At 41.4% G+C, this 24,751-nt stretch overlaps 1 protein-coding gene and 1 long non-coding RNA gene across 5 annotated transcripts in view; both read left to right on the top strand.

Moving 5' to 3' along the window:
• The window catches only part of LOC127067570 (uncharacterized), a 72,425-nt gene that overhangs the window by 2,087 nt on the left and 45,587 nt on the right, over positions 1-24,751 (top strand). For 2 of the 3 annotated variants that reach the window (XM_051002648.1, XM_051002649.1), the window contains exons 2-8: positions 38-931; positions 1,795-2,051; positions 2,158-2,545; positions 2,666-2,918; positions 3,002-3,193; positions 3,270-3,936; positions 4,084-4,180. In XM_051002648.1, coding sequence (XP_050858605.1) covers positions 151-931; positions 1,795-2,051; positions 2,158-2,545; positions 2,666-2,918; positions 3,002-3,193; positions 3,270-3,936; positions 4,084-4,180 — 2,635 coding nt within the window. In that variant the 5' untranslated portion in view covers positions 38-150. The remainder of the gene's footprint in view (positions 1-37; positions 932-1,794; positions 2,052-2,157; positions 2,546-2,665; positions 2,919-3,001; positions 3,194-3,269; positions 3,937-4,083; positions 4,181-24,751) is intronic. The other variant, XM_051002651.1, reaches the window with a different exon arrangement.
• The window catches only part of LOC127067580 (uncharacterized), a 39,026-nt gene continuing 24,272 nt past the window's right edge, over positions 9,998-24,751 (top strand). The window contains exons 1-3 of one of the 2 annotated variants that reach the window (XR_007782666.1): positions 9,998-14,075; positions 16,146-16,383; positions 17,864-17,995. This is a non-coding gene — a long non-coding RNA (uncharacterized LOC127067580). Of the gene's footprint in view, positions 14,076-16,145; positions 16,384-17,863; positions 17,996-24,751 lie in introns of those variants that run through there. The other variant, XR_007782665.1, reaches the window with a different exon arrangement.

The raw sequence follows: 24,751 nt of genomic DNA, 5'->3' as shown, positions 1-24,751 counted from the left end.
GCATATATTAATACTCTTTCTGATTTTTATGTTACAGATTTACGCAAGAAGTAGAAACCTTCCCTGTAATTACAACTTTTGATCGTGTATGCGTGCCAAACACAAGGGTATAAGAGCTTGAGGCATGAGAAGACCCAATGGTTTCCTGACATGATGGATAGCAAAGTCTTTATTAAAACTGAGCCGGGACTCGAAGGGCAATCACTCCCAACTCCACAACCAAATGTACCCACCGACGATACTGGTGGGGCAAAGATATGTTTTGTTTGTGGTACTGTAGGCCATACTGATCAATATTGGCTCAGAGTGAAACCAAGTCCTGGTGCTGCCTCAAATGAACCTTACTTTCCATTTCTCGAGTCCCATGAACCACCAGCTGGATATTGTGGTGAAGGATCAAGAAGTGGAGCTGTCAAAGCGTGCAATCTTTGTTATGCTTTGCTCTTGCAACAATGGGAAAGTTATGAGCAAGATGCTAGGCCTCATAGTCAAAGAATTTATTGGTTAAAAAGATGCGATGGTGGGCCCTTTACTGGAGCTGAAATGGCTCTTCAGGGTGAATATGCGGCTCAAGTTTTAGGATTAACCAATGATCAGGCACCACAGATGAAACAAGAAAATCGGCCAGTGGGTGTTTCTCCACGGCTTCCACCTAGTTCACCATCTCCAAGGGTAGAGCAAACAAGACCTCCATCGAATTCTGTCGAATTACCAAGACCTCATTCTAATATGGCAGAAACACCAAGGCATTTAGAACAAGCGAGGCTCACCATGGAATCCCCACATCAGAGACTGCAGTCTCCTCATCAAAGGTTGCAAAGCCCTAGACAACCTGTTGAAGATGTTAAAATGTCTGAAGCTGCACTGGATTTAAGACACGGGCCCAGGAGTTCACCTGCACCTACAGCTGCTTTAACTCCTCAATCTCAAGGTATATAATAAAAGTGCAATAGTACCATCTAACGTTGATAATTTTTGCAACATTTTGTAAAAGAAATTGATAAGCGATAGAAGACCAAAATTTATCGCGCTTATTACAATCTACTCCTTAACACCTTCGTGTGTGTTTGTATTACGAATTTAACATCTACCTGTAATATCAGGTAAAATTAGATTAGATTGCTAATAATGGGAGTGTCTGACTAAATTATTTCTATGCCGACTAGACCATACTTTCTGAAATAACTTCGACGTGAGATCATGACGTCCGATATCTGATACGAATAAATGCCTTTTTTCACGTCTGAAGCAGTTATCTCGTTTTAGAATGTAGTTGAAGCAAATAAGCGTATTCGTTATTTACATTGGCCTTAGTCCTTCCGTTTAGTAATGTAAACGTTTTGTAAGTAAAGGTTAACAGTTTTACAGATAAGACCGAGGAAATCATTTCTCGCGAACGATTCTTATAGCGAATGCGGCCGATACATGCATTGATTAAGTTATTTCTTTGAAAGCATTAATTAACTTGGAATTCTTTTTCTTTTTCCTTTCTTTCTTTCTTTCTCTCCTTCTTTCTTTTCTTTTTCTTTTTCTTTTTTTTATTCTATTTTAAATAAATATTTTCTTATTACACAATCACAACGGAAATCGAAATAAATCGCGCATAACTCTACTGTATTCGTAGAAAAGTAAGAAAGTCTTAACGAATCTCTTTCCAACGCATATATTGATAATGTCTGAAAAAATATAAACACAAACTAGGCCACGTGCAGTGTGACGATAGCGCCTCAGGCATATAAGGCACTCGAAACAAAACAGGAATGTTATGTTTATTATCGTTCATAACGTGTTCAGCCATCTACAGCGGTGGATCCTCCTCCAGTATTGGTACTGATATTTTGGATTTGTCAATGCCGGACAAAAATTCTGTAACAGAAGTGTGTTACATTTGTGGGGATGAATTCAAAAGAGGATCACTGAGTCATGTCGCGGCAAAACCACTGCCAAATGTACCGAAACCTTCCGAAAGTCCTCCACCGTTCTTTCCGTCATTGATGCTTCATCCGAGGCCAAGTAGGAGTCGACCTATGGACAGTGCCGGTCGAGTACAGGTATGTATCTCGTTGAACGTATTTTAAATATTGACACCGTACCTACTTACGTCATTCGTAATATACGGTTCATCTCTTTCTTTTTTCTCTTTGTCTCTCTTTTTAGGCCTGTTCGGCTTGTCAAAATCATCTTTTAGTACAATGGAAGACATATATGCGGCAGGGCATACCGCACGGCGATCGAAATTATACGCTTCGCAAGCGACCAACACCCATGATGGACACGACTACTTTTATCTGCTATACTTGCGCTCTTGAGTACCCCTCATCCAGTATTAGACTGCTGTACTGCTGTTCTAATCCCGAAAAAGAAGCATACTTTCCTTTTATCTGCACTCTGAGACCCCCACCCGGAGCTAGTCCTATTAGTCCTCAGGGAATGGTACAAGTTTGCTCTATTTGTTACAAGGCTATACCGCAAAAGCAACAAGTATTTGGCGGGGAGAACCACGATATACATCCTATCGGACAAAGTATGGATTTTCGACTGCAAGGTAACCGTTACGTAACTAACAAAGTCTATGTATACATACATGTATATCGCGATATGTACGTGCCGTTCGTCGCTTTTTTTCTAACCGTATTGTTTTCTTTTTTTTTCTTTCTTTCTCAAGGTCTTTTACCACGTCCAGCAATTGCAAAATCTCCAGCCAATTCTGCTGGCAGTGATATTCGGTTTAAGCCGTACGACTTGAACAAGTCGACCATTGTCACAAATAAGCAACGCACTGTGAACCTTAAAGCTCCTACTCTTGGCCAACGAAATTCTCCTAGCAATGGTCCCGCTGAAAATGGGACCGTCGTACTTGGTCAAAACTATAGGTGCTATATTTGTGAGAGATTGTGTCCTCATACGCATATGGAATGGTAATATTCCATAGATTCCGCATAATTTATCTTGTAAATCTATGTAATCTGTATTACAATGGTTTTTCATTTATTAACAACAGGTTGTCTACGAGTCCAGAGGGAATGAATTCACACGCCATGCATTTCCCATGTTTAAGAGGGATGGCACGTACTTCCGAGAACGCTTGCATGGATAGTCATGGAAGAGTATTAGCTTGTGGTCATTGTGTGACTCACTTAACGCTTCAATGGGAAAGTATGGATGCAGATCGCGTTCCTTTGGAACGTCGTAGGTGTGTTCAAATTTCATTCCATTCTTTCTTCTCGGATTATTGAATCTCTTTTCGAACCTTGATATTTTTTTTCCAGGTACGATATTCCTAGTCCACATCCAAACGGTGATGTGAACCGATCCATTGCCACTCCACCGAGTACGAGCTCGGATCGGACATTCGGCAGTAATCCTGGCACATCGAGCAGCTCGATCTATTGTTTCCTATGCGGTTTACATAGCGATCTAACACTTGCGAGAGTTTTGTATGGGCATCCTCAAGGCCGCAACGCGCCATACTTTCCAGAATTATTACGTCACCAATCGCCACCAAACGCTGAGCAACTCAGGGAAGATGGTTCCGCGTTAGTTTGCACTTTCTGTTATCACACCCTACTTGCGCAATGGCGCCGATACGAATCTCAGCAAATCGTGGATAGACAGTACAACACTCATGATTATTGCTGCTACGTTTGCGGCATTACGACCTACAGAAAACGTATTCGAGCATTGCCCGTTAAGGACTTCCCATTCCTAAGGTATCATAAACAACCGGAAAAGAGCTTGCTACTGGAGAACGGTGACTTTGCGGTGGTCTGTCTAGATTGTTACGAAACTTTACGCACGCAAAGTCTCGAATACGAAAGATGGGGCTTACCGGTTGAAAAGAGAGAATATAATTGGATCGTTCAACCTCCTCCGCCTGAAGATAGTCCTGACGCGACCATCGCTAGATTACCCTCCGGGGAGAGATCTGAGAAGGTGGTGAGTCTTTATTTTCTTTTTTTCTTTTTTTATTCTTTTTTATTTTTTTTTTTCTTATCTCTCTCTTTTTTTTCATTTTTTGGACAAATGACACAACAGCTTCTCAAAATGTACGAATTTTTATAATTTCCCTTGACATTTCTATAGGTTCCTCAAACTTTGACTGTCAGACCTGCAAGAAAAAACTGTTCACCAAAGGCACCGGACAAAAAGATTCCTACGAAGGCTCCGGATAAGGATCAAGGTAAGTCACAAACGATATTATTTCTTAGACGATCTAAGCTGATATGAAGAGTGAAGAAAAAAAGAAAGTTTAACCCAGGAACGATACAGATACACAAGGATAATAAAATTATATTCTTTCTATAACATTTTAACAGAAAGAGCTTCTCTCCGTTCGAACGTGCCACGAAAATTAAACCCTTGACATTGTTAGAGCCTATTTGGACTCTTCGATGTTATTCAGCTAGACTTTAACGTTATCTACGACCGACAAATGCACGTATTCTCCATTTTTCGCCCTTCCATTTGTTCGACGTCTATATTCTCGTCGCGATACGTCAACGAGCTTATTTTCAAGGAAAAATCTTTATTCGTACGAGCGATAAATTTAAGGGAACTTTTTGATATAGAAGTCGTGTCGTACCATTATGTTTCATCGAGTACTATTCGATGATGCTGTCAACGTCGTTTAGAAAGCATTCGTTTTGCTTCTTAACTCGCTTCTGAGACGATGTGTCGTCGGATCTTTTATCAAGATGAAAACGAAGATGGTAGAAAAATGGGAGAATCCTTTCCGCTTGGTCGATGCTGAAACAACGGCCGGCACTCTCTCCTCATTCTCGTTCTCCTCTCGGTACCGCGCTTAAGGGGGTTGTAAGTGTACATATGTATATGTATACATATACCTGTGTAACTGTATGGATATGTACTCGTAGAAAGCTACAGGGACGAGGCCGAGGGTAAGAGGTAGAGAACGAGACAGAGGGTGAGTGGATGAGACGTGAGTGAAGCTCTTAAAAATCCGACAGACAAAAGGATACTGACGGTCGAGAGCCATCCAGGAGGAGGGCCTGATGGTTTGCGTTCGAGTGAATTCACTACCTCTTTTTACCTTCTTTCCTCTCTATTTTCTTCTTTTTTTTATCTTTCCTTTTGCTTACCTCACCCTCTAACTCATACCCGCAATTTCTCTCTCTCTCTCTCTCTCTCTCTCGCTCTCTCCTTTTTCTCCTTCTCTTTTTCTCCTTATTCTCATGTTTCTTACTTAGCGAGAAAATATTCTTTTTCGCTCGAGGTTATGATCGGTCTTCGAGTTTGTTTGTTGGTCGCTTCGCCGATCGGTTTGCCGATAGCGTCGCGAGTAAGATGAGCCAATACATGTTTCCTATGCTAATGTAAACGAAGTAAGTATATTTTTCAATGCATTATACATCGTTCCGTATTTGCTTCAGGCTAAAGGTATTTATTTTGTAACGATGGATAAAATCGGTATTAGCGGAAATTGGGATAATACGTGATTCATCTATTGTGGTCTAACATTTCCGTAGCATTAGACCAAATGGATCGGACAGGAGATACCTTTATCGAGGGTTAGCCTGTAAAAGTTTTCTAGGATTGAGGAAGATGTTGGGATCTCATTAAGCTTTCACAAGGGTTCCCTGTTTTCAGTCACTTTGCTTCGAGTTGCAGCTATTTGTATGATTTTCCCTACTCTCGAAAAACTTTCACGATATTTTACGATATGGTAAACTTGAAAAATTACGTTATTTATTACCACACGAAGGTAAATCCTTTTTCCTTTTTTTCTTTTTTCTTTTTTTTTTGGAAGAAGAATTACCAAGAACGCTGAACAAAATTTTTTTTGTACATAATCAGTCCAACTTTTTATTTATCGAGCGTGATAAAGATAAAAAGGAAGGAATTACGAACGGATGTTTCTCCGAAACACGTCAAGGCCGTCAAGGATAACTCTAGAGTTTTATCCGACGAGTTCGTGCATACACACACATACGCACACATTTCTTGAGAAAACAAACCATCGTGACTGGCGTCTGGTTCCGTTGTGGTTATTCCGTAACGTTTGGAGTTTCCTTGCTTTTTTTTTTCTTTTATTTATTTATTTTTTTTTCTCATTTCCTTCCCTCTTTCTTGGCTTATCGGCGAGCGAAATGCCCTGCAACGTACCGTTGCAAGTTTCTTACTTTAGCGTGCATGTGTGCATCGTGCGAATCCGGCATTTCGAGTCATAAAACAACATTTGCTTTTGAAGCACGTTTATTAATAGTCAAGTCATTTCCGAGGGAGATCCAAAATAGGTTGGCAAAGATTCACCATGACGAAGGACTATTTTTATTTCGTTCTCATGTATCACTATAATCGTTTAGGATAGCAGAGATTAAAAGTCACATATTTTTTGCGTTCACGTATCAAGAAAAAATTCATTCTTTTTGATTTGCTTTTTTTTTTATTTCGTGCGTGTATGTATGTTTTTTTTTCCATTTTTTTTTCCTTGATTATTCTAAAATACAGGAGATTTTAGTTTTGTTTCATAACGAATTCCAGGTGGTACCATTAAACCACCCTCCGTGATATTCCATCGTTTTAATATACCGAAGAGAACTCTCGGCTTGCGTAAATTCGTGGCGCTTACACTGGGACTTATCCATGATTCTCTCTTGGGACGCTTAAGTCGCGTTCGACTATCTCTCTCTTTCGTAAGCTCATGGAAACAGGATTACACGCGCCAGGAGATATACTGGACTCGCTTTCGAAGAAAAGAGGGAGATAATCGAGATATATATATATATACATATAATATATAATATATATATATATGTGTGTGTATATATATCGCTCGATCTATTCCTTGCTAGCAAACGATTTACAAACCAGCTATGTTTATCTTTCCCATCTGTTAATTTTTGTCATTTTTTTTTTCTATTTATTTTTCAACCAGATCTCCAAGTAGTTTGCACAGTTAGTTCAATTTCTTGCGGAGATATAGCATCGGGTTTCCTTCAGTATTCGATCGAATTACTTCCTCATTCATCTCGTAAGAGAAGGGAATGCAATGAGATGTTTCTTCTATAATAAATAATCTAATCTCTTTCATTAAATATTTCATGATGATATAATAAATCCTGACAGTCTATCGTCCATACAAAATCGTAATAGAAAGGTATAGAGATAGATGAAGAAGGGAGTGGGAGAGGCGACAGAAGTAAAACGAAGGATCGAGATCAGGAGGTTGATCAGGGTCAATCGGTTCGACTCTGAGAGAGGTAGAAAGCGATGTCGAAGGTGTCGAAGAGACTTAGCAGAGGGTTTAAGCGGGAGAATCGAACCGCTATACTGGCAGCTTAGGACGTGAGAGGGTGGGTAGGAAAGCTCTTGGAGGGAAGTACGGGACACGTTGAGACGAGGGTTGAGAGGAGAAGAGAAGAGTAGAGAAGAGTAGAGTAGAGTAGAGAAGAGTAGAGAAGAGAAGAGAAGAGAAGAGGGTGTCGAGAGATGAAGGGGGTTGGAGGCACCCGCAGCGTGACACCGCATTGCGCCCACTTGCCAACCCCGGCCGACGCCTAAATTCGAATTAGCGAGCCAACTCCGCGGATTCTCGTCGGCCGACCCTCCTTTTGTGGCACCCCTACGAGTGGGACATCGTTTCTGTCTCTTCCTCTTCTCTCTCTCTCTCTCTCTCTCTCTCTCTCTCTCTCTCTCTCTCTTGCTCTGTATGTTCTGAGTAGAGAGAGGTTAAAGTAGCAGCAGCTAGTAGAGTAGTCGTCGCTTTACTCCTCCCTTAGGAATCGATATCAACGTCATCGAGTGCCTAGCTCGCTCCTTCTACCCTCGTTTGAAGCTTCCTATTGGGGTGACACAAGGGAAGGGGTTGCTTCTGCTTTTCTCTCTCTCTTTCTTCTTTCTCTCTCTCTCTCTCCCTCTCTCCCCCTCTCCCACCCCCTTTCCTCTCTGATAACGTCGCCTCTTGTACCGTCTTCGCGTTTACTCTTCCTTTCCAGGCACACTGCCAAAAGGCTCGATTTCGACGTAGATTTTCGTTCGATTCGAGTCCTCCTATCCTTCAGGCTCTCGATCGTCCCTGAGACACGCTAACTTTCAAGAAGCATTTATTCGGTGACTGAGTAATCTTATTTTAATGGATTTTGTGGAGACTGAAATTTGTTCTTAAAACGAATTTAGCTATTGGTAAAAATAATATATGTTTTCTTTTCCTTTTCTTTTTCTTTTTTTATTTCTTTTATTTTTTCTTTTTTATTTGGAGTTCAAGTTCGCATTGATTTTAATTTATTAATGCAAATGAATGCAAGAATGTGACTCCTTCGATGACAAATACCTACTAATTTTTTGCTCTCAGTAATGTTTGCATTTCGTGTACGGAAGGTGTTCATCTAACCAGGCAGTGGTGTACAGTGTCTTTAACACGAAACACACAGAGGTATTCGTCGTGAGCTCCGTTGCTGGGTTTCGTGTTAATAATTAACCACCGACTGCCGTTCCGGAGTAGTAGCTTTTACAGGGATCCCTCGCGGTCGTCTCCACGGATCGTTTCACTCGGGACACGAACTTGGAGCTAGGCGTTCCCGTTTCTCCCTGTTCGTTCCAGCAGGAAACGGATGATCCGCGACCGTGAACGTCACGAAGGACAAAGTGTGAGCCCTCAAGGGAATTAATGAAATACAAAATACGAAGTACATCGAACGCTTATCGATATTTTTCAGTTTTATTAATGGAGATTGGATGAGTCGCGAGAAAAATCGCGTTGAAATTTATTCCCCCACTCTCGATCCCGTCGACGTAGAAATTTCATTATCACGCTCGCACTGTCCCCGACATTTTTTCCTATAATTAAACGCATCTCGCGAGTCCTGGTAATTCCGTATACCGGTGAAAATAATGGAAATAACGTGGATGCGTTATAGAAGAACGAGGACAATTGGCCGGGAACTAAAAAGAGAAGGAATGAGATAGAGCAAAGCCCGGGGAGAGGTGGCTTTGCATCGAAAATTTCGACCCTCGAAATGGAAAATTTATTGAGCCGTAAAAGCCATAAACGATACATTAACATCGTACGCTTTGAACGTTCAACTAAAATCAAGTCTCATTATCATCGTCCCTCTCTCTCCCTCTCTTTCTCTTTGTAATCGGCTACATCGGAGTGGAACGGTCGCGTTTAGAAATTTCGATAAAATTAAATCCTCTGAGAATTTGAAGACCCATCGATCGATCGATCGATCGAACACGATCGATAAAAATTATATCGAAGATTCTCCGGTTCAAAAACACGTACAACATTACGCATACGTGTATTTATACACACCGGCATGAATCGTTCTTACCGATAGGTGCTCGGGAGTTACCCTCTCGCTCGAGCGTGATAAAAATAATACAGCTTATTAGCCCCCGAAGGCACGAGAGAGAAATCGGTGGACTAGCGGGGGTGAGAAGACTCGAACGCGTACCGACCGTTTGTTCGTTGGCCCATGCAGGTTCGTAGAGGAGAGAACGAAACGAGACAGGGGTGAGTCGCGAGGAAAAGAGGGTGTCTGAGAGTGAGGGTAGGTGGGAGAACGAGGGGAAGTTCTCTGTCGCCGGCACGCATTGATTTTGCCCGACAGACAGCCGCCTCCTGTTGGTCTCTCTGAACCTAACTGTTCGCCGTTCACCCTCTTACTCACCCTTACTATCTCTCTCACTCTCACTCTCACTCTCTGGTATCTCGGCAACCCCTCACACCACAAAAGTCTCCCTCTCGTAGCACGCGTTGAGGATTTACAAAAGCGCGCCACGTATCGCGCAAATAGTAAGGCGGCGAATGATATTAGCGTTCTATCGGCACTCTTTTTTTATACCTCGAATGAGAAAAAAAAGAAAGATAAAGAGAGAGGATTAGACGATTAGATTTTATGTTAAGCATTTTTATTTATCTTACGCGATCTCCGTTCTGCATTAAGTTTTGCATATATTGTTGTTGTTGATGTTACTATTATTATTATTAATTTTTTTCTTTTTTTTTTTTTCTTTTTTTTTTTTTAGGAGCGCTTATGTTCACGAGAGAGGAATATTGAATTTCATTTCAAAACCCGACAAGTTTAAATAGAACTGATAGAACCGGTTTCTTAATAGATTCTCGATTTAAAACATTCGCTATTTACTTGGCGTTCATCGATATGTACGATTTCTCGTCTCATTGCTCGTATTTTATTTCTCCGAAAAGCAGAAAGAAAATGAGAGAGAGAAAGGGAGGACGATCGCTATCCGATCGATATACACGAATCTGCATCAGGTAAATGGACTTTTCAAGTTCGGGATTTTGTCACGAGACTCATCCTCCCATTTTCTCTAGTTTTTCGCAAAGATCATTTTCGCGTTACATCGGCGATCCTTTTGGTTTCGTTCAGTCGAATCGAAACGGAGCACCGTTTATCGGGAAAGGTTCGATTCAAGAAAAAGCAATTTTCTTTTATGGTACGCGAAGCCGCTATTTGCTTTAATCTTCGAACGTAAACGAAGAAGAGAGAAAAAGAGAAAAGAAAAAGACGAGTGGTTATCGGCTTAACGATAAACTTTATTCTCCATGTCAGTTTATTGGACCGCCGGCGCGTTTCGGTACGATAGCTCCTGGGTATCTTCGTTTTCTTTAACGATGCATCGAGCTCGATTAATTGCCACGCCAAACGTGAAATATTGCACAAAGCGTAAATACTAGATACTGGTAAGCTTATGATAAGAACTTTGCTGCGTTATAATCTCTCTCTTTCTCTCTTTCTCTCATTCACTCACTCGCTCGCTTTTTCGAGGGCCTCGAAGACAATCGTTCATTTGCGTGAAGCGAACGCCACGACTAAATTACAACCTTCGTTGGTATAATAAATGTGTGGACGACCGTTACACCGCGCAAACTTAATGGCCAAGTCAAATTATAAGGATAAGATAACGGACTGGCATTCGTCGTAATATTCGAGTAACACGACTTACATAATAATAACAATAATAAGAAAATTGTCGATAATGGCCTTAACTCGTCTTTTTTTTGTCTTCGTTTCTTCAACTTCTTATCTTTTCTTAACGCTCGCAAAAGTTTGGAAAGAGGCGCTCGGGTTAACGTGAAAACGCGAACCAACGACTCGGTATATAAAATGAACTTTGGCTTCGGAGTAAAGTGGTCGATTCCTATGGCTTCCTTCACCATATAATGAACTTTACGAGCGTTGCACCGTGATTTCCGTAAAGCGCTAATCATTGGTGAATCGGTCAATCATAACAGTTTTACGAGCGGCTCGATCATGCCGCTACTGCAATTTTCATCGTGATTCAGCGTCGTATTAAGCGTGCGTTACATCTTTCGTGTATATTCTTACGTCCTTTTCCCCGACTCGATTTCTTCTCCTCCGTTCTTTCTCTCCGTCTCTCGTCCATTTGAAAACCACACATTACCGAGAAAGAACGTGCGCTCTAAGTTAGAATTTGCACGAGTAATTTGACTTCGAGCTTAAGAATATTGGCAAAGAATGATACGCGAATACATCTATTCGCTTTATCGCGCTATTAGGTGATACAAGAGAAGAACCAGTGAGATAAGAGGATAGGGAAATTGAAGACGTTCGTTCGACTTGGCCCTCCTCGTTTCCGTTTTTTTCGTTTGAGTTTTATGGTTATGGTTGGAAAAAAGGGGGGGGGGTTGGAGGGACTAAACGATGATGACTGTGACACGAGCAGGGTTCGACGGAGTGCTTGGATTTCGACTACTAACGCTCGTAGGGATAGCAGAGGTTGAGAGAGGAAATTGGGGGGGTGGATGAGTATAGGAGGGAGAAGACTCGCCAGTTTCGTTTCTGCCTCTGGCACAGCGCGTGCCGCTTTGACGCCAGATGGCTTCGAAGGAGCGACAGAGACAGCACCATCGCCTTCTTTCCTTCCTTCCTTCCTTCCTTCCTTCCTCCCTCTTACCCTCCTCCCACGTTTTTGCCTCTTCCTCTCTCTCCTGATTCTATATCGCACTTACAAGAGTACGGATGGTTATGTAAAGGGGAGAGAGAAACGCGATATGCCGGATATCAAGTAAAATCGAAGTAAAATTCTGCGTGTTTTAGCTTGAGAAAAAAAAATAAATGCCGATTCCTCTTCATTTACAATTCTTACATTATAATATTTACAATAGTCGCATTTAAATTTCGATCATCGACTAATGTGTTCTTAGATCGTATTAATTGACCCAGTGGCATTACTGCATTGTCTTTTCTTTTTTTCTTTTCCTTTTTCTTTTGCGACGCTATTTTCCGTAATTATGAAGGTAGCTTATAAAAGATGCGTTTTAAAAATCAATATCAAAAGGCCAAACGAATAGAGTCAAATTCCCAAGCGTGATGTATTGTAAATCAAAAGGGGACAATAGAACATCGCGATTCGTATTATGTACGCGCATGATGACATACGAATCAGCAATGAGAGGATGAATATGAGGGAAGTTGGAGTGGAAGGGTGGAGGGGGATGGATTCCTAAAGAACGCGCGTAACAACGTGTGACGGATTTTTCCAACGAAGGCGCAGTCAAGGCAAGAGCACGAGGCAAGTTGGAAAAGGAAAGACATCAGCAGCAGCAGCATCAGCATCAGCAGCAGCATCAGCATCAGCATCAGCAGCAGCACGGCGTCAGAGAGACTCTCCTCTTCCTCCCCCCACTTTTCCTTCTTCTACCCCTCGTCGTATGCTTTCTGTCTCGCTCGTTCGCGCGTTAGCCGATCTCGGTCGAAGCACGGTAAACGTACTCGGGGTAGCTTAGTAGTGGGGGTAAGGGCCGTACGGAGACGTACGAAGCACGTCGAACTCCGTTCGGCTCGGTTCAGTCGCGTACGAACCGCAGTCGACGACGCGTCGCTGTGCGTCGAGAAATTTGAAGAAACGTGAACGAGCGTACCTACGTGTAGAAGAGAGAGAGATAGAGATAGACACAGGGACAGACAGAGTGGGGGAGGTCGCGTGATATAAAGGAAGCGTGCGCGAGTGCGACTGGCGATAAACTACAAGTGACACCAACGATCGTTCGTCGAGAATGGATTTTTTCGAGGATTCACGAGACTTTTCGAGGAGTATCGGAGCAAAGCGAGCGCAAGCGCGAGCGTAGGCGTCGTCGTCGAGAGGACCCGACGGCCAACTCGACTCTTTTTTCTCCTCCTCCTTTTCCTCCTTCTCTTATTTCTCCTTCTCCTTTTACTTCTCCTCTTACTCCTACTCGATTTTCGCGTGAGCCGCACGTTTTACCCTTGCACCAGCGTTACGCAGTCTCGCGCGTGAAAATATATATTCTCGTTGCCGGCAGCCGGCGAGGCGTTCAGTCAATTAGCCCGTAATGCCGCGACCTGCCGCGTCGGTCTCGGCCAATTAAGTGGTGATTAGTGCATCGGCTCTCCCTCAATACTTCACCAATCCGCCACCATCCTCGTCGTTTCTCCTCTACCTGACTTTACCTACTTTCCCTATTTGGTCTTTACGAGAGAGATTACCCCATATCGTTTCCATTTTCCTTCTTTCCATTATTCCCTTGTATTTCTATTTCTCACTTTCCTCCCTTTCTTTTTTTCGATCGTCGAAGGTCGAAACGACCTAGAAAATGTGTTAAAGACATAACGTAGTATTATTCTCGATATCGAAGATTGTAAATCATCCAAACAACTAGACCAAAGGAGTGGGGGAATGTTTCTGAGAAATACACGATCATTCTGAGCTTCAAGAACGTTCAACTTAACGAACTAAAACAAAAGTTTTGTATCTCGAAGTAGCGTGAAAATTTTGTTTTCTTTCTGAGAAAGAGAGAGAGAGAGAGAGAGAGAGAGAGAGAGAGTAAGAAGAAAAAGTGTGTTGTGGACGTAAAGAGTACTACGCGACCTATCGAAGAAAGGAACTACGCGAGAAGAGTGAAAAAAATGCGCCTCGAGGTCACGAAGGAAAACAAGCCTCGTGGCACCTTCTTTTTCTTCTTCTTCTTCTTCTTGTAGCTTCGGGAGGAGGATCTCGTTGAAAGAGGGAGGTGGACTGTGAGAAAAGTGGCACGATGGAGTTCCGGGCGCCACATCCGCTCTTGCATCCCTCCCACGCTGCTGGACATCCTTACTATTATCCAGGTACTTTAGCAAGGACATCTTGACGACATTGGTCCTTTGAAAGATATCTTTTCTTTGGTTGTTTCTTTCTTTTTTCTCTCTCTATATTGTTTAGAAAACTGTTTCGTACGAATAATTAATATCTCTGTTTCTCATAGAATGAGTTACAAGCGATTAGGAATTCGTCAAATATCTAGATAGTTGAATTTTAATCGAAATAGTTTAAAGCCATGTATTTTTTGTGACTAGTCTTCTAGGAAATTATTAGTACACGAAGGATACCGCAAAAAAGATTGGAACGCGAGAACCGTGTACCGAACGAGATATCGTGCCGTGTAGTTAACAGTCCCTATGATTTTACTGATTCGACGAAGTAGTAACAGCAACCGTGCTGAGAGAGAGAGGGAGAGAGAGAGAGAGAGAGAGAGAGCTAGGAGTTATTGTCAAAGTTGCGAACGAGGAAAGATATTTTCTTCGTAGCGATAGATTTCCGTCTGTTAATTGGAAAACGGCTAATTTTGCGAGTGCGCCGACGCGTGAGAAAGACAAAGAGAGAGAGGGAGGGGTGAAGGGGAGGGAGGGAAAGAGAGAGAGAGAGAGAGAGAGAGAGAGATGTAGTTTTCAACGAGATCAAGTTTCTTTGCACGAGAAAATTAATTTGCGGAAAACCGAGCGCTCGTTTACCCTATCTTGGTCGCCATCGCATTTGCCTTTCTCCGAAGTTCTCTCTCTCTCTCTTTCTCTCTCAGCGTGTCTCGATTGACCTGTTGGTCAAAAAGAAGCAAAGTGAGTAGGGGAAAAAAGAGAGAAAGAGAGAAAGAAAAAAATACTCCCGACGGAAGGAAAGAGGCGCGAGTTTAACTCGCTTTACCGCAAAAGAGATTCCGTACATTCCGGCGAGTGCTGGCAATTTTCTTAACTACTTCGTCGCTCCTGTAATTTAAGTTATCGTCACACCGAGAAAGCTCGTCGCCGGTAGAAACGGCAAAGATGAGATGTCCTCGATGTAATTTATTCGTTTCACCGCAGTCGCCTGCACCTCCTCCTCCTCCACCTCCTCCTTCTCCTTCTCTTCCTCTTTTGCTGTCAGCTACTTCTTCCTTTTACCGGAAACCCTCACAGCATTTCATCGGCCTTTTATGCCGACACGAAAAGAGTCCCATGACGCGTTTCGTCGAGCGGAAAAACTGAATTATCGAAGTTTATCGAAGAGAACGAGCATCGATTTGAACGCGGCACGTGCAATCGTGCGAATTCGTTTATCTTTCGAACTCCACGTATTATCGGTTCTTTATCGATTTACTTTTATAATTTACGATGGTTCGTTAATATCTTATCGTCGCTCGTATCGACTCGTTTCGATATTTTTTGGATGAAATTAAAGGAAAAAAAAAAGCAAAAATAATAAATTGGACGATTCAGTTAAGTCGAAAAAGTATCGATGGTTTATAGACCGTATCAGTACGATAAAATTAAAACGATGATAAGAGCCGGTTGGTGACCGGCACGTTTTTCTCCTCACCCCTTTGTTTCTCTCCTACTTTCTCTTTCTGTCTCTCTCTTTCTGTCTCGTTGATAGCCAGGGGGACCAGTTTACCAGAAGCACGCGAGCCTTTATTAGCAGAACATAACATCATTAATTGCAGGATGTTTCTTTTTCTTTTTCTTTTTCTTTTTTTATCGGGCATTGAGCGCGTTTAGTAAATATTGGTGCCGCGTGTTAGTCACTTTGGAATATCGACTTACTTTTCGAGCCGACGATGAGTTCGTCTTTCCTCTTCGTCTCCATTTCACGTTCTCCTCTTCTTTCTGGTAAAATCATCATTTCTAAATCTTAACGTTAAAATTTCTATATAAAATCATCGTTTTAATTGCCATTACATATAAATCCCTATTTCTTGTTATCTTGTAATCTTTTTTTTAATTTTTAATTCGGAATGCGGGCCATCGACCATGGGCGAAGTTTTCTTTTATTATTTTTTTTTCTTTTCTTTTTTTTTTAATCGGTCATCGCTCTCGCTTGTTTTCGAGACAAGAGAAATTAATTATCTATCGATGCCGAGAGAGAGAGAATACCGTTAACGGTTGCAGCTGCTGCTGCTGCTGCTGTTGTTGCTGCTGCTGCTGCTACTGCTACTGCTGCTGCTACTTCTGCTACTGCTGCTGCTGCTGTTGCTACTGTTGCTGCTGGTGAATTTTTTCCCCGGCGTAATCGAGCGATTCAAGAAAAATTCGCTTATTGCTTCGTCGATAACAACCGGCCACGTTATAACGAGCGGATAAGAAACGGAAGGATATAGAGCGAGTTCTTAATGACGACACTTTTACGGTAATTAAAGTTCCATCGAAATTTACCGGTGTCCACAAGCCGCGAAATTACACCACGATAGCACAGTAGGAGCTGGTAGAAATTGAATCGCGTGAATTTTGTAGAAGCACCTTAGGACTCCTCCTCGAGTCGAGAGACACCTAGTCCCACGTCGTAATCGATTATCTACTGGTCTCGGACGTGTTCATGGTTGTTTGCCGTCCGTTTCGAGACATCGTCTACGCAATGTAGTTAGCATGAATAATTCTCGGCCCTGAATATCTCTAGTTTCAACTTTGGAGGATCATAGAATATAGAGAACCTCGATTCGATCGATTTTGGCGAAGCCTTCGAGCCCACCTTCTCCTCGTACTACCCTTCCTCTTCTTCCTTCTCCTATTCCATAGTCGTAAGAAAGTTAACGGAGCATGATCCTACAATCGTAAGTTCAAGCTACTCCACGGCCTCTCCCGCGAGTATTTTTATCGACGCGAATGGTTGTTCGAGCTCATTCGAGTTACGTAAATGAGTAAAGAGAGAAAGAGAGCTGGGCTGGGTCGTTACGCTTCCTCTTCTACTTGTTCTATCGTTGAAAGAACGATATATCGATTGCCGACAAACAATATAGTTCAAGGAATCGCGCTTCGTAAAACACGACCGCTCGTTCGCTCGTGCTGCTATAATTGAAGGTTTCGCTAGAAAGAGAAGGAGAGATAAAGAGAGTATAACCAGCTATTTGCAAGGAATGAAAATTCATCGAGCAACTGGATGTAATAAAAGGAACAACCTTTTTATACAGAATGTTTCATTAATATTCTGCTGAAGTTACACATTTGCACATGAAAAAAGAAAGAAAAAAGAAAAGAAAAAAAGCAGATACGTGATCAGCCACTTTTTTTTTCCTTTTTAGAAAGTCCAATCGTTAATTTATATAAATTATAGAAATATTAAAATCATTCCAATGAGATATTCTGTATGATAGTCTCCCTCTATTCAGCCGATCGTTATCGCACTCATTAAGGGAGATCATCGTCTTTGATATGAACTCGAACGGACGACGGGAGTTGGAAAACGTGCTCTACGAAGGTTAGAACGTAAAGGAAGACCGAGATTATCTCGAGACACGTGGTAAACGGCTTGTTATTACGGTTATTAATATAACGTAAAGATGAGAGCCATTAACCGGAGCGAAAGAGGGAGACAGAGAGAAGACCGACCATTTAAACGGTCGTTTATGTGGGCACATAAGCCTTTTACAAAGACGACGACGACGACGACGAAAGCCGTTGGTTACAATGATCGGAAAGATGTCACGAATATATTCGGAAAGAAAGGTGATGCTGCGAATGGTCAGGAGATGGTTCATCTCGTTTAATTCTACAGACCATCGGCTTTCCTCTCGCATCTCGTCATCTCTTCTTCTCCTTTATACCATATATACTATATATAAGAGCATATATTGCATGCATATACATATGTATGATATATACACGTTTTTTAGATACACGTATATCGAGAACCCATTCGGTTTTCCGACAAAGAAAAAGTGGGGGAGCGAAGAGGTTCGAACATTTTTTCCGCCCTTTTCCCGAAAAGCACGGGAGCTGTTTGTCGCGGAGCTAAATCGCTTTACCGATATTCCGTGGACCAGTAGCAGCAGCACCAGCACCAGCAGTAGCAGCAGCAGTAGCAGCGGCAGCGAATCTCTTCTCCCTTCGCCCTTCGCCCTTCGCCCTTTTTCACCCTCGCCTCTTCTCTTTTTTTTTTTTTGCGGCAATCCTTGCGGGAGGATCGATACGAGCTTCGCGTGGTGTAAGAAGTTTTCTCCCGCATTATGGAATCTTTTTTCTTTTTTGCTCTCGTAATTAGTTTTTCTTTTCTTTTCGTTTCTTTTCGTTTCTTTTCGTTTCTTTTCGTTTCTTTTCTTTTCTTTTCTTTTCGTTTCGTTTCCTTTCGTTTCGTTTCTTTTTTAGAAGCGATAGTTCATAAAAGCAACATGACGTTGCGTTTTATAAAATACGATTCTTTCGATGAACTATTCTCAAACTGTCCAGTCTGGTGTTGTAACATTTAGGATATTTTTCTCCTTTCAATCTGTTTTTGTTTTTAGCGTTATGTATAGAAACGTGAATACGTAATTGAATAGTTATCGGCTTTAAAAGAACTGCGTCAACTAACATACATAGATACAAACGTCTTTTTGAAAGTCATTGGGAGCGCGTGTAAGCAGCTTAGAAGTAAGCCGTGTGTAAGTGTAAACGAGCATGAGAACCCCGTTTATCGGTTATGCAATACTTGTATAAGTTTAAAAGCGCATCGTTGTAATTTCTACGATATCTCCGACAATATATATACGTGTTTTAATTCAATGCCGATCATTGAATTTAAGTGAGACATAAATTACAATGACATTATCAGAATCGAGTTTTATCTAATTGTCTTATTCTAAGTCTTATCTCAAATAGCACTTAATTTCGAATGTATTTTAATGATCCTAAAAAAAAAATGAAAAGAAAAAGGAAAAGAAAAAAAGTAGAAGAACAAAAGAAGAATGAAGTAAATGTTAAAAGAACAAGGAATAGAATGGCGTGCTTAAGAGGAATATCATTCGCAAAGATCGTCACGGATCGCGTATCGCTAACGAAGATCGTGTCGGTACTCTCATACAATTTAACTGTGGCATCCTCGATAAGAATCTCGGACTTTCGTAGAAGCCGTGAAAACGTTTTCTCGTTGCTCAACATCCGACACGAATCGATGCCCTTAGAAAAAAAGAGGGTGGGGGAGAGAAAGAGAGAGAGAGAGAGAGAGAAGACGAGTAGTAGGGAGAGAAGAGTAGAAGTGGTAGGGATAAGAGAAGCTGTGAATTCGACTGCGGGAGTCCCAGAGTATGGAGAAACCCCACTGACAGGCCTCGGGGTCAAATCCAGTTCCATTACGGGATCTCCGATCCGGGTGGTCGCCTAATAGCGTCTAACTTGGCTAATTCTTGTTACCCCTCTTTCTCTCTCTCTTCTCTCTCTCTCTCTCTCTCTCTCTCGTCTCGCACCGCGTCTCCTCTCTCTCTCTCTCTCTCTCTCTCTCTCTCTCTCTCTCTCTCTCTCTCTCTCTCTCTCTCTCGTCCACACACAGATACACACACACATATATATATATATATATATATATATATATATTTATGTATGTGTGTATATGCGTACTCTTACTAATCTATTTGTTTACTTTTCGAGTCAAATTATAAGGTGATAAACGATAAACAAAAACATTCCAATAGAATTTTATTTGATACGAGTGTTTTTTCGATCTTTACAAGGTCTGCTTTTATCGAATCTAAACGTGAGTTAATTTATTTAACGAAAGGCCGATCGATACCAGCCCTACGTTTCCCTTCGTGCCATACTAACACGTGGCCGTCTTGTTTATCAATTTATTTATTATTTCGATCGATAGTCAAAGAATAAGAAATGATTCTAATTCTCTAAGTGATTGTTGGTTTATTATAAACCAAGTATCTTTTTTTTCTTTTTTATTATTTCAGTTTGTTATTTCACATATTTCTCTCTCTCTCTTTCTCTTCCCCTCTCTCCCCACCTCTCTCTTTTTCTCTTTCTCTCTTTGAGGCCACCCGCGAGACAATGCGAGTATCTCGCAAGGTCTGCCTTGGCACTCGGACCGTAACGAAGTGGAACGGGCGTAAAAACGAGTGGAAGACAATTAAGCTCGATGGCGGTGCCGCGACTACTCGTGCTCTGCTGCCGGGGACGTGCTCGGTGGGAAGCATAAAGAAAAAAAAAAGAAGAGACAGAGAGAGCCTACCAGAGCGAAAAAAAATGAGAGGTCGTCCACCTAACGGCCTGATAAAGTCCATTACCTTCCTTCCGATTCTTTGGAGAATTTTATTTCGTACTGCTTGAATGATACTCTAACTCTCTTTCTCTTTTTCACCCTTTGCTTCTTAACTTTTAGTAAACCCGTTTATTTACGCTTGTTTTGATCGCCTTACATGACGGGCTTATAGAAGGTAACCTTCTTACCCCTCTGTCTACATACGCGGTGTCCCATTTTAACCAATCTGTAGTTAGAAATGTGTTATATAAAAATAAAATGGTTTAAAAGTGGGCGTACGTTTAGCACTATCATTATTTCTTCATGAATATTATTATCCTTTAGCTTTTATATTGTATAATAATTTTTATGAATATTCGATTCAGCGGATCGATGAATTAAAACGAGACACTCTGTATACGTCTCACTTTCGATCACCTTGTTCTATTTTCAAGGCCCTTCCAGGCCCCTCGCCCTTTCTCTCTTTCTCTTTCTCTCTCTCTCTTTCTATCCTTCTCTCACACACTACCATCTTTCTTCGCACAGTCCACTAAATAATTGCGAGCCGGCAGCAGCGTAGCTTTTTCTTCTTCTTCCTGTCCCGCCACACTCGACAAAGGGCTGTTAGAACAACCCTTTGTATTTCTCCCCATCTCCCTCTCTTTTTCTTTCTTGCATCTTCCGTTTTTCTTCTTCTTTCAACTCCACGATTCCTCTCTTTCTCTCTCTCTCTTTCTTTCTCATTGACGATATTTACAAACGCCATTTAGCATCTGTCGTCTACTTTGCTCTTTCCCCCTACATCCTTCCCTTCGTCGATTTATAGATTGCGAAGGTGCCTTCACACTGAAATACACTACGAATGCGAAGCATTTTAGTGCGTACACACCTTTAGAAGCTTTCAGCCTACGATATAAGAATTTAAGCACGCTCGAGGACGACTTCTACCCTCTTTCTATCTTCCTCTCTCTCTCTCTCTCTCTCTCTCTCTCTCTCTTTCTCTCTTTCTAGAGTATCGTACTCATCTTTACCCTCGTCTTTTCCTCACGCACGTGATATATCAAGGCGCCTCGTGCGCGCGCATGCATATTGCATGCCACAGACTCGAGTATTTTCCGTTGTGTAACTCACGTACCGACCGTCGACCCTTCAGAAAGTTATAGAGGGAGAGAGAAAAAGGAAGAGAAAAAGAGAGAAAGCTTAGAAAAGAAAGAACAGAAGAGAGATGGCAGAGTCGTCGGAGGGTGAACGGAGCTTTCGTGTTTTATCGGCAAAACCAGCGGCTTTTCAACGAACTACGACCAGTAAAGACACGATCTAAGGGGGGTGTAAAAACTTTTTACTTCCGATTATTAACGTCTCTAACACAGTCCTTTCTCTCTCTCTTTCTCTTTCTCTTTCTCTTTCTCTCATTCTCTATCTCATTCTCACTCTCACTCTGCCTCTGTACGCTAAAGGTTCCAACATCATCTCGTTGAAAGTTTTCAACGCGACAAAATGGGAGGGAGAGAGAGAGAGAGAGAATGTGTAGACAACATAGAAAAGTAAGGGGTTGGTTGTCAGATGAGAGAAAAATCCGAGTTTTACCTCGGAGGCGTAAACTTGCTTGGTAGCTACTTCGTTCGCGTGAAATGCAATTAACTGGTGGTTAGACGTGCATCGAGTACGCGTGAAAGAGAGAGATTGAAAGAGATAGGACGAAAAAATTGATAAAGAACTTTACGCCATGGCGAGTCCTGATTTTCCCTTGTTATTATATTTTTGCAAAATAATTATATATTATGAAATGGAGTTATTGTAAATTGCATATTTCATGATAAGAAAAGTATTTTAAGTATTAACAAGTTGCTCGTCGTTATATCATTATATCGTTAAAGGACAGAGAGCAGAATATAATTTCATTTATTTATTTTTTTTTCTTCTTTTTTTCCCTTCTTTTGTGAAACATGGTCTCGAAGATATTTACTTCGAAACTCGAGGTTCGTTTGAACGTTTATTACCAGTATCGAAAGTGTTCATAGCATTGAAAGCATGGTGGCTGCATCAGGTGCGAGTTTCGGTGGCTAATCGATGAAACCACAGTCTCGTAAATTTCGAAGGTTACGGAAATATTGGAGAGCACGTTAAATCGACATAAATTGCTGGTACATTAAGCCGCGTACTCTTCCTTCCCATCTCTTAACCGCTTTTACCTTATTCCCGACGAATTCTTATTTTCATATTTTTCCTTCTATCTCTGGGATACGACGATGATTCATGATATGTTTCTAATATTCCTATATTTGCACACGTGTCATAGAATGAATATAGGGTCCATTTTTTGCATATGTCATGCAGACGTAGCATAAAAAAAGATAAGCAATGGGAATAAAACGTTTAAACGTTTGATTATCTGTTTTGAAAAGCAACAAAAAAAGAAATGAAACTCTTATGAAGACATTTTACAATATTTTTTATATCGTGTAACATCGGAAAATGTAAAAAAGTATCAGGGAAATTGCACGGACGGAAGACAGGGGATGATTACGATATAGGTAGATAGATGGAGAAAAAGAGAGAGGGAGAATTTGTGTGTGTAGAAGTCGTGGCTTCGACGAGAGGTCGATTTCCGGCGATGATATATAGGGTGTTTCCTTTAACTCGCAATGTTGGAGTCGATAAAAAATAGTCCAATAATTATATCATTTTGCATTCAACTTTAGTAACAAATTTTTTTATTCGCTCAAGATAACAGTATCGCAAATCGTTGAATTCGTCTCGATATATGCCATCATATTATGAAAATAAAAAATGTATGGTTTTATTAAAAAAAAAAAAGAATTTGACTTTGAAACTTTCCTCTTCAGTTAACCTGTAAAAGAATAATATGCATCATACGATGTATCCTCTCATACTAAACAAGATTTGTAAGAAAAAGTTTTTCTGACATGTTCAGTCACTCGCAAGATATATCAATATTGCGAGTTAAAGGAAACACCCTATATATTCGCATCGTGTGTCCGTAAGCACCGTGTTCCATCTCTCCCTCTTGCTCGTCGTAAAATAATCGCTCGGAGGGTTGGAAGAACCCGGAGAGTATGAATCGAGTATGACCCACCCTCTCTTTTTCTCTCTTTCTCTCTCCTCTCTTTCTCTCGCTTCGGAAACTCTCCCCTTCGATTTCGATCAATACCACGAGCATGGACGCGAACGAGAGAGGGAGAAAGAAGTCGAACGTTTTTCTTTCGACCTCTTTCCACCCCCTGAACTCCTCCTGGAGACACTCTTCGTTGGGGTCAAAGGCTATAGCTCGGTAATATAAATCAGAAGGTCCTTTCCAAACAAGCGAGCTCGCTCGAGACCTCTTTGAAATTAATTTATCAACGTTTCCAAGCAGCACTCCCTCGTTTTCTCTGTCGGCACACCTGACTCTCGCTTTTTAAAAGGAACAAGAAGCGAGAAAAAGAGAGAAAGAAATAAAGAAAGACAGAAAGAAAGAAAGGAAGGAAGGAAGGAAGGAAAAAAGAGAAAAAGAAAGAAAGAAAGAAGACAAAAAGAAAATAAAAGCGAAGGGTCGGAAGATTTCTTTGCAAACAGCACACCCACACGTCTTAGCGAGCTTCTCGTTTCTTTTAATCACGAGCTGGTGGTTCCTCTTTTCAAAAGCATAGAAGGAGAAAAGGGTGGGTGCTCCCTTTCGAACGGCATCGACCGCTCTCAGTGAAGGGTGTCGCGTCTCTTAGTGATCATCGCGACCATTTTGCATCTCGTTTTCTCTATTATCCATTCTAGTCTCCTTTTTTTTGCTCCTCTCTCTTTCTCTCTCTCCCCCCTCTCTCTTTATTCTTTTCTTCTTTCGGTTTAATGGTTATAACTCTAACGCAGCCACTCATCGAATCTTGTTTCGCGCGTTAATTCAATTTCAATCTCCTCTCGATTTTCTCTTTTTTCTCTCGCACACAGCCGTTTCTCCTTTACTGTCTTTGACAGTCGACGACGACAAGCTTTCCGACTCGCGACAGGGTGCTCGCGTTAACTTTATTACAGAGGGTTAACTTCGTTCGTTCGTCCGTGCACTGAAAAGCCCATCGGCTGTGCTTGAAAGAGTTTCAGAGAGGAGAAGTACCTCCTCGCGAAAGGATAGGCCTCACTTTTTTACGCCAAGCCACTTTGAAAAAATATAAAAAAGAGGGAAAAAACGAAAATAGGGGAAGAAAGAAAATGAAAGGTATCTCGACCGCCCGTTTCGCGCCTCACGTTTTATCATAAAACTATATATATATATATGTATTCCTACCTCGGAAGCTTTTCGCTAGAATTACGATTTAAACTCGTCTTGTTTTCTAGCTTTTCTCTGGTAGAAGAAACATTTCAAACCAGAAAAAGGAAAGAGTAAATAGGAACCACCTCGCGAATTCAAAAGCATCTACCACTTTTTAAACCCCTTTAATAAAACATCACTTTTACTTGCCGGCAATTGAAATACCATAGCGAACTTGCACAAAGAATTGTATAATTTTGATAACTTTGAAATAATTGTTAAAAAATTGTAACGTTACTGATCTGTTCTTTTTCTCTCTTTTTT

The sequence above is a fragment of the Vespula vulgaris genome, chromosome 11 (genome assembly GCF_905475345.1).
Source record: "Vespula vulgaris chromosome 11, iyVesVulg1.1, whole genome shotgun sequence".
Classification (NCBI taxonomy): domain Eukaryota; kingdom Metazoa; phylum Arthropoda; class Insecta; order Hymenoptera; family Vespidae; genus Vespula; species Vespula vulgaris.
Note: the sequence above shows the minus strand (reverse complement) of the source record. Positions and strands in the feature narration are given on the sequence as shown.